General features: G+C 39.1%; 1 protein-coding gene across 1 annotated transcript; it reads left to right on the top strand.

Annotated features, from left to right (window-relative positions):
• The first annotated feature begins 507 nt into the window (after window positions 1-507).
• Window positions 508-1,401, top strand: LOC137953857 (germin-like protein subfamily T member 1). Its single transcript, XM_068801386.1, has one exon. The coding sequence runs from the start codon at window positions 563-565 to the stop codon at window positions 1,229-1,231; it is 669 nt and encodes a 222-aa protein (XP_068657487.1). The 5' UTR covers window positions 508-562; the 3' UTR covers window positions 1,232-1,401.
• Window positions 1,402-9,501: the final 8,100 nt, after the last annotated feature.

Here is a 9,501-nt window from a genome sequence, read left to right as displayed (position 1 = left end):
AGATTCCTTACTGTAATATATAATATGGTTTCCACCACAGATGCTCCTGCAATTCACAGCGCGGAAGATGATCGGCGAGAAGTGTAAAACACTGCAATAATGAAACGGTAATTGTCAAGGGAAAAACAGAAAAATGGATCATATGGATTGAAAAAATTTAATAAAAAATTTGCCATTAGTAAATTGAATTCCGTGTTGATTAAAATTTCAGTTTCGAAAGTCGACAAAAATGGTGATTAGATGGCGGAAGACGGAGGAGGAAACCCGGCGATGGGGACATCTCATCCCAGAATCGTCGTCAAATCTAACTGCTGCGTGTAGCTGGTCTGCCATCGCTGGAACACGGGGCGAGGTGGGTTAGTCGAAGCGATCGGTCACAATTTCCCAACTAAGATTTCTGGTCAAAATAAGTCGACTCTGGCCAAAAATTTCTGGTCAAAATGGACTGCCGTCATAGTCTATATATACGAGAGTAAAATGGTCGTCTTTCATCTGCTTCTCCCAAAGCTTCCGACTTCGATAGCCCAGATTCAGAAAGCCAAGGAAAAAGCAGAGCAGAACAATGGCCGTCTCCTTCTCTGGAAGCTCACCCATCTTCCTAATTCTCTCCTTAACACTGTTTTTCCTTTCTCCCTGTCATTCCGATCCCGACTCTCTTCAAGATTTTTGCGTTGCAGACCTCCGTGCCCAAGCGGTCCTCAACGGGTTTCCCTGCAAACCTGCATCCGCTGTTACAGGAGAAGATTTCTTCTTCTCCGGCCTAACCAAAGAGGGTAACACCTCGTCCACACCCTTTGGTGCCGCCGTTACTATTGGAGGCGTGATGACCTTCCCAGGTCTGAACACCCTTGGGCTCTCCATGAACAGAGTCGATTACGCTCCCGGAGGAGTCGTCATACCTCACACTCATCCCCGCGCCACCGAGATGGTTCTGGTCGTCAAGGGAAGCGTTCTTATTGGTTTTGTAAGCACAAGCAATGTGTTATACTCAAAGGTTGTAGGACCTGGAGAACTTTTTGTGATTCCCATGGGGTTGATACATTTCCAGCAGAATGTTGGTCATGGCAAGGCTCAAGCTTTTACGGTTTTCAACAGCCAAAACGGTGGTGCTGTACTTCTTTCTCCGGCTCTCTTCGGTTCGAAACCCGGAATTCCAAACGAGGTACTGGCCAGAGCTTTCCGCATCGACGAAAAGCTGGTGAAAGGCATCAAATTCAAGTTCGGTGCTTGAGATACCTCTTCCACACTGGATTTCTTTGTATGAAATAAGGGGCTCTACCCAGTTTAGATATGAATATTAGTTTCGATCTTGATGAGGAAATATAACTGAATCGCGCTTTCTCATTCGATTGCTTGTTCTCTAGTACAGACTATCCTTTTTAACTGATAGACGCTGGAATAATTCTCTGTAACTGATACCGTGAACCTGTTTTCTGCCATTGACGACAGCTTCAGCTGTGAACTTCGTTCATTTCTTTCTCCTTGGAAAAAAAATCCCATGATTAGGCTTTAACAATTGCGATCGTAATAAAAGAAGATCCGGAGACCACGGGAGAAACTAAATTGCGGCGGCATGGCTGCCCACGCGCAGCACGCAGCGGAGCTGCCGAATGGAGCACCCGCAATCAGAGTGAAGAAATGTTATCATTTTGGGTCGGGTCGGATCGAGCTGGGTTAGGTTTGGTGAACCGCATGGTTTCCATGAATGTTACATGAACCACATAGTATGGGAAAGGAGAGAGAAGAAGAGAGAAGAGAGAAGAGAAAGAACATGAAGAAGAGAACAAAAATGAAATGAAATAGAGCATATATTTACCAATTTAGGAGAAATCACAGTGAAAAACAAGGACACTGATGGAGGACATGATTAATTTCTTGGCAATTTCCTCTTCCATGGATGAGAGAAACGAAGATCAAAGAGAAGATAAAAAATGAAAGTGAAAGAGAAAGACTACTTTTCTTTTCTCGGGTTCCAAACAGCCCTAAGCATTCATGAGTTGTTTTGGGTGTGCAACACACTTTGCACTTAAGGTGCACATCTAGTCTAGTTTCATCACACTCCTTTAGCATTTATGAGTTGTTTTGGGTGTGCAACACACTGTGCACTTAAGGTGTTTGATAAAAAGTCCTTATGGCATGCATATCAAAATCATTAGCTACTTGTAGTGCTAGACTTGAGAAGGAATTAAAGGGTATTCATACAAAGATAGACAGTTTGATGTACTCTTTTGTAGCTAAGTTTACAACCGTGCAAGACTTGTTCATGGGTTACATATTACGATAGAGACCCACGCTTTAGTTCTTCTCATTTTTCGTTTATTGATACTCAGTTGTTGATCGAAATTAGCACAAGAGTGATGCAACTGGATTGCCCTAAATATGTTGAGTATGACGAGCCACCATTTGAATCAAGAAAGTTGAACAATTTTTTATTATCACAACATCTCTCACAAGTGAGGCTAATGAGTTCCATTTAAAAGGGCAGGCCTTACAGAGGTTTTACAACTATAAAGAACATAATAGGGACTTTGCATAAACTTTCTAGGTCTAGTTTGGGCCTATAGAGTATGAAAATTTATATAATGTTTTAGCCAAGTTGAGAAGACTGATTTTGTTTGAAAGTATTAAAGCGTTAACGCGAGCCTCAAGAAGCCAAGGTGGGTTGTTTCATCAATGGGTTGAGAAAAGACATTGTCATAGAAGTTAGTTCTTTCAATCCCAACACTATGGTTGAGGCCACACATTGAGCAAATGTTTTGGATGACAAACTTAGCATACTTTGGAATTTTGGAGTGAATAGGCTGCCAACTTTGGGTCCAGACACTTTCAATTAATGGGGACCATAAAACGGATTGCAGTGGCGATACTACTTTGTCATTGTTTTAGCTATGTTGGGGAACAATCAATCTCTTTCTTACTCATTTGTGTGTTGGTAGGTACCACTTAATATTCAAGGCACTTCCATCTTGGCTGATTTTTACAAATTTTAGGTGAAGGTAATGTATGTAGTACTTTGACTTGAACCCAAGCTTCATGTCAATGGAAAGGTAGTGGGTGTGAGTAGGGGATGAGTGTAAAGCTAGGAAGTGATTAAGGTGAATTGAGAGTATTGTACTACTTTCACAACTAGCAAAACAAGTATAAGAAAAAGTAAACAAAGACGAAGGCACATGTCCTCTCTCTTGCCTCTCTTCTCTATTTATAGATGAAAAAATAATACCAGGCAACTAGAACTCCAATTACTAATCTAAATTATAACCAATTTAGAAACTATTGAACTAGGAAATTTCTACTTTAACAAGGACAGAGAAGCTAGAAAACATGTCAGAAACATATTATCGGAACCAACCACACTAGAGGTTGTTAAATAAGGAAACTACCTATTAGGGAGGTCTCCTAATTGGTGCCACCTTGAGGAACAAGTTTCCTAGATGGTCTTTTATGAGGAAGTTTCTTAGCTAGTTGGTGGCCTCCTGAAGTGAAGCTCCTAATTACCAAACTAACCCTAGGATGAACTAAAAATACAATCTTCCCAAACTATGCTTGGACCTTAAACTAAAAGTACAATATTTTCCCCTAGACTTGTATGTTAACATTCCACCCCCCATAGAAAAATAACTTTGTCCTCAAGGTTGGAAAGACGAAAAATATTGAAACATTAAAATATTAGTAATTTTTATTATGTTCAAGTCAAGAACCATTAGCATCTACTCCCTAGCTTGGGAGGGAGAGAGAATATATGTGTCATTGCTAAGTGTAAGCTCAAAAGTAAAAAAACACGAAAGCTACAAAAGTTTTGAAGATCATTTTTTTGAGTTGAAGATTAAATTTATATTTTAGTTTTTTTTGTGCATAAAATGGGGAACTGAGAAAAATAACAACAACCTGAACCTATATGCTCCAACTTGATGGGTAGTGCCGAAAGATACTATTTTGAATGAATTAGGTGTTAGGTCTAGTGAGGAACAAACCTAGAGAGAACGGGGGGTGGTGGTGATTGTGGTTACGAAACCAATAGGACAACTTGAAGCTATATCATATTATTTTTCAACTCATTTTGATTTTTAATCCTATGTGTGTGTTCTCTATGTGCAATATAAATTTAGTAATCCAAGTGCACGCACAACCAATCTCAGTATATATAGAAGAAAAAGCAGGATTTATAGTGGTTCATAATCTTTTCTTGGATTGGTAGTCCATTCACCAAGATGGATTTGCACATTAGAGTCCTACTTAGGTTGCACATTAGCGATACTTAAAATTACCTCAATGATCAATTATACTGTTGCCCACACCGGGACATATGCAACTCAATTAATTAAAACAATCAACTTATATTAGCTCATCTTCATAGATATTTATAATAATAAATTAGGTGCACAAGGTAAACTCACAAAAGGATTTTTAGCATCTAATTAGGCATTTACGATAAGAACCCCTACTTGTGGGAGGTCCTTATATTTTTTTAAAGTGAAAGCAATAGTTAAAAGAGAGAGGTTAAGAGGGTTAGAATAAGAGAGAAGGGAAGAAGAGATGAATAAAGTAGAGAAAGAGAGGGAAATAAGAGAGAGAGAGAGAGAGAGAGAGAGAGAGCAAGAAGGAAAAGAGAGATGAAGAGAGGAAAAAGAAAATAGGGAGAGTTTATTTCTTCTTAGATGTAGGGATATGGATTTTTTTTTATGAGTGTAGACCTAATGGCACTCTAGGATAAGGTGTAACATGTGGAGTACGATGAATAAATACTTTTTAGGTTTTTTAGGTAACAAAGGGAAGGAAGATGGAGGTCTAGGTCGAATAAGTTTAAGGAAGAAAGAAGAAAGTTTTAGTAGGATTGACCTTTACATCTTTTGATGGTGATATCTCACCAAATATAGCCTAAAATACCAAAATTATTTTTGCTCAAGAAAATGGACTCATAGAGCTTTAATTTGGCATATACTTTGATATGTAAACTTCTCACCTTGAATCTTTTCTGGTTGTTTGAATTGTTTTGTTCAGCAACAGAACCCTACTGCGATAGAGATATCTCTTTATATAAGTATTTGATTGACTTGAAACTTGTTTGTTCCAAAACTAGTCTCGAATATATATCTTGTGAAGGTAATGATCTATTAAATTGTTAGATCTATAGTTTGACATAACTGATTATCTCTCCTTTCTTGTTACATAGTCTTCATTTTTTATCGAAATGGTTTGCTATCCCAGTATGATTGTTCTATAGTTATATATACCAAGTTAGTGGAGATCTATTAATCTTTAGTTTCTTCCAAAACTTCCGTCTTTGATAGACCAGTGTCACAAGCCGAAAGAAAAAGCAGAACCACAACAATGGCTGCCTCCTTTAATGGAAGCTCACCCATCTTCCTAATTCTTTTTCTAACACTATTTTCCATTGCCTGTCATTCTGACCCCGACTCTCTCCATGAAGTTTGGGTTGCAGACCTCAGAAGTGTAGGTCAACGGGTGATAAAGATAACTAGTGATTAAATTAGAGACAGACTCAAACCATAAAGTTTTAATCACCTACAGTCTCTGTGTAATTCTATAAATAGTTTACACCTGATCAATGATAATTACGATAATATTATTCTTCATTCCTATATTGTGCATGGTATCAGAGTTTTCGATCTATTAATCAGAACATGTCTGTCATTGCGGGAAATCCTTATCGAAAGCAACCTCTATAGCAGCAACCCACTACCACCGCTAATACCTAATACTTTTCTCTTCTCCTTCTCTGTGCAATCTCGCTGGAGATATTTTTGAAAAAAAAAAAAACTTGGCCATTGACCACCTTCGCCGTCATTGTTGCCACCACTGCCTCTAATGCCACAGCTATGCCTGACGCCCTCGTTGTCGTCCATCTTCACCGTTGCCGCCTGCTGCCGTCGTTTGATCTGCTAGCGATCACCCTCCTCTGTTTTCAAACTTCCCTGAGTCGTCACCGTCGCCTCTCCTCGCTTACCATCGTCGTCCTCTCTTCCGACAACCACCCTCGCTAGCGCAACACAAAAACCCCCCCCCCCCTTTCGCTCTTCTGTCGTCACCGATTTCTCACTGAAATCGGTCCACCCCGTCGCTGTCGTCCGCTCTGGCAACAACCACCATTGTCAGTGTTGTAGCACAGAACCCCCACCGTCCACTATGTTTGACATTTCGTCAAACAGGATCACTTGTCGCCAGATTTTCACCACCATCGTCGATCGACTACAACCACTGTCATTGCTCTCCTTGTCGTCGTTCACTACCCCCGCACTTCCTTGCTCTACCTTCGCTCTTCTGTCGTCGCTGATTTTTCACTGAAATTGGTCCACCCCACTGCTGTCGTCCGCTCTGGCGGCAACCACCATTGTCAGTGTTGTAGCACAGAACCCCCACCGTCCACTCTGTTTGACATTTCGTTAAACATGATCACTTGTCGCCAGATTTTCACCACCATTGCCGACAACCATCGTCGATCAACTGCAACCACTGTCATTGCTTTCCTTGTTGTCGTTGTCGTTCACCCCTCCGCCCACAGAGCAGACCGCCCCCAACCTACCGGCGTCGCACATCTCGGTGACCTAAGTTCAAGGGGGGGGGGGGCAGCTGTTTGCACTTCCTTCAGACGATGCAAGTCTGTCTGGCCTAGCTGCCTCTAGTGTCACTGCTCTTCCACCGGACAATGCAATTCAATCTGCACCAGTCGCCTCCAGTGCCGCTACTCTTCCTTCGGACGATGCGATTCCATCTGCCCTGACTCTCTTCTCGGAGCTCCATCTTGTGGGGGCATAATAGAGATAAAGATAAAGATAGTGATAGATATAAAGATAATGGTTGAGATAAAAATAACTAGTGATCGAATTAAAGACATACTTAAATTGTATAGTTCTAATCACCAACGTGTAATTCTATAAATAGTTTACACTTGATCAATAATAATTACGGTAATATTATTCTTTATTTCTATATTCTATAAGGGTACCCCAACAAACTTCAACAAATTGATTTTACAGTATGTTTTCTGCCTTGCGTATGCGGGGGTCACAAATTGATTTTACAGGCTGTTTTCTGCCTGGGCGTATGCGGGGGTCACAGACAACGAGCCTACAGAAACGTTTTAAAATCGTTTTGAAATTCACGTAACCTTGAACCGAGACTGAAGTCAATGAGATTATCAACACGGAGATTTGCTGAGAGCCATGATAGACGGAAATTTGCCTTCTGCTGGCATTTTTTTCTCTTAATTTCATTCGAAGCAACCAGAAATACAGGCAGCAGCTCATGGACCCACGTGATCCTCTCGGATTCTTACTTCGAGCCCCTTAGTCTCCTTATTATACTCTCCTTGTCCCCTCCTCTTCCTCCAGCCATTGCTAGACCCTGCGTGCTTCAGAACGATACTGTTGTCTAGATGTCACCCTTGCTCCATCGCTCGTTATTTTATTCGCGTTTGCAGCTTTTCAGTGTGCCGAGACCACAAGATTCTTCGTAGTTGGTTGGTAATTACTCTTCGATTAAAATAATTTGAATTAAATTTGGGGAAGGTGCCTCACTCCCACTGTCAGGGCTCGAATGACTCAGCTTTTGTTGTTGGCTTGTCCTCTAGCATCTCCGTCCTTGTCCCTGATTGGACAGAAATAGATTAGGGAACAAGGATGGCCAAGCTGATCGTCTCTCCTCAATTATTTCCTGCGTCCATATTTCCGCCAGCCGGTGCACCTTCGTTATCTGCTCAGGCCAGCCGTCGCCTTCGTTCTTTTTCTTCACTCTCTCGAACTGAAATGGGGTGTATCACACTCATCTCTCATAGAGATGTAATCTCAACTAATCCGGATTTCTCTAGAGATTTAACCCCTTGTTTTTAATCGTCCTTTCAAGTCAACTGTAGATCATCCTGTGTTTTTATAATTCCATTTATAACTCTAGGCTTGATCTGAGGTCTATCCGAATCCCTCCCTGTAAGTGTTTCCCAACGGAGAAGACAAGTTCAGTTCCTCGCGGCGGTCATGAGTTAGATATGAAGTTGGTGTCCACATTGAAGAGTTGAGAAGCACTCAATAATGTCCATATTGTAGGGGTGTTCATTTCTTCTATCATGCTAAGGTTAAGGTATAGTAATTGTAATTAACAAAAGAGGTATATAGGCAATTTTTACTAGATTATTTAAGCTATTTTGACAATATTAAAAGTAAGTAGACATACATTTTAAGATATACGACATTGTTATAAAACCCTGATCGAACTAGCCGATTGAATTGGGTTCAATTGGACACCGTCTTTCGTCTAGGTCAGCTTTTGTAGGACTTGGATTATGTCAAAACTACGCTTAATTCAACCTAGTCAATCGAATAATTATGTTATACGATATGTAACACAAACGGGAGTGGCGGCGGATTCCACTACTAATGACACAAAAAATGGGAGGAAGAGAAGTAGTAGCCACTTAATTTCTTGTACTAACTTTTTATGTACTTAAATTATCTTTTAATTTAGTTGTTTATGTAGCTATCAGTGAGTAATTAAGTAATTAGTTAGGTAATGGAACTAGTTCTTATCTTTGAAACACTTGAGGTAGCTTGTCCACCTATAATTTGTCTCCTAATTCATCTCCTTGTTTAATAAATTGGTTGGTTTGGGTCAATATGTTTAACTAGTGTAGGTCTATCTGCCCCCCAAAAAGCTTATTGGTTGCCACCCCAACTTGGTCAATTTAATCCAATTCACACATTTCTAAGATTCATAGAAAAATTTGGTCAAATCCAAAGTGTAAAACCCAAAGCCTACACAATTATTTAATGTGGTATTTAAGTAGTCAACATAATTGAGTCCTAATTAATTTACTTCTTTTTATAATCAATTTAATTGAAAGTTGAACATTAAACTAAATTATGTTGACTACTTAATTTAGTTTAATGTTCAATTTAATACATTTTTATTTACCATGTATAAAATATAACAAAATTGGAGTATAGATTATTCTAACCCAATTTTTTAATAGGGTATTTTCCATATTAATCATTTAATATTTATTAAATAAAATAAATTTGGTAATAGTTATTTCATACCCACTTTGTTAATAGGGTATTTTTTATAGTTATTTAAGTATATAAAGTTTAGGGTTTATTTTTTATGGATTTTTTTAGTTTTTTAATAATTTTTTCTTTAATTTTTTTCGTCGGTAAGCAAGTAAATAAATAAAAACAATTTTTTTTATAATTGGTCAAAACGGAAAGATAATCGAAACAATATATAGAATAGCTCGTTCCGTTCGATCGGAATACACCGTTTACACCGTATAAGAGTATGTGAGTAGTAAGTTAATGAGATGACTTATACTTAGTTAAGAGGTATGGGAAGAGCTAAAAAATTAAATTAAAAATAATAATTTATAATTTAGGGATTAGTATAAACAGTCGTTGGTCAAAATACTCAGGCTCACCTGAGTGTTGATTGCTCTACATTTCTGTATATATGTGTGTGTGTGGAGAAGATGGATTCATTCATCTGCTTCTCCCAAAA

This window comes from Aristolochia californica, unplaced genomic scaffold, assembly GCF_029961685.1.
Source record: "Aristolochia californica isolate CCGP_79_NKW_82.1479 unplaced genomic scaffold, dmAriCali1.0.hap1 SCAF_16, whole genome shotgun sequence".
Classification (NCBI taxonomy): domain Eukaryota; kingdom Viridiplantae; phylum Streptophyta; class Magnoliopsida; order Piperales; family Aristolochiaceae; genus Aristolochia; species Aristolochia californica.
This window is presented reverse-complemented; position numbering and strand designations above follow the sequence as displayed.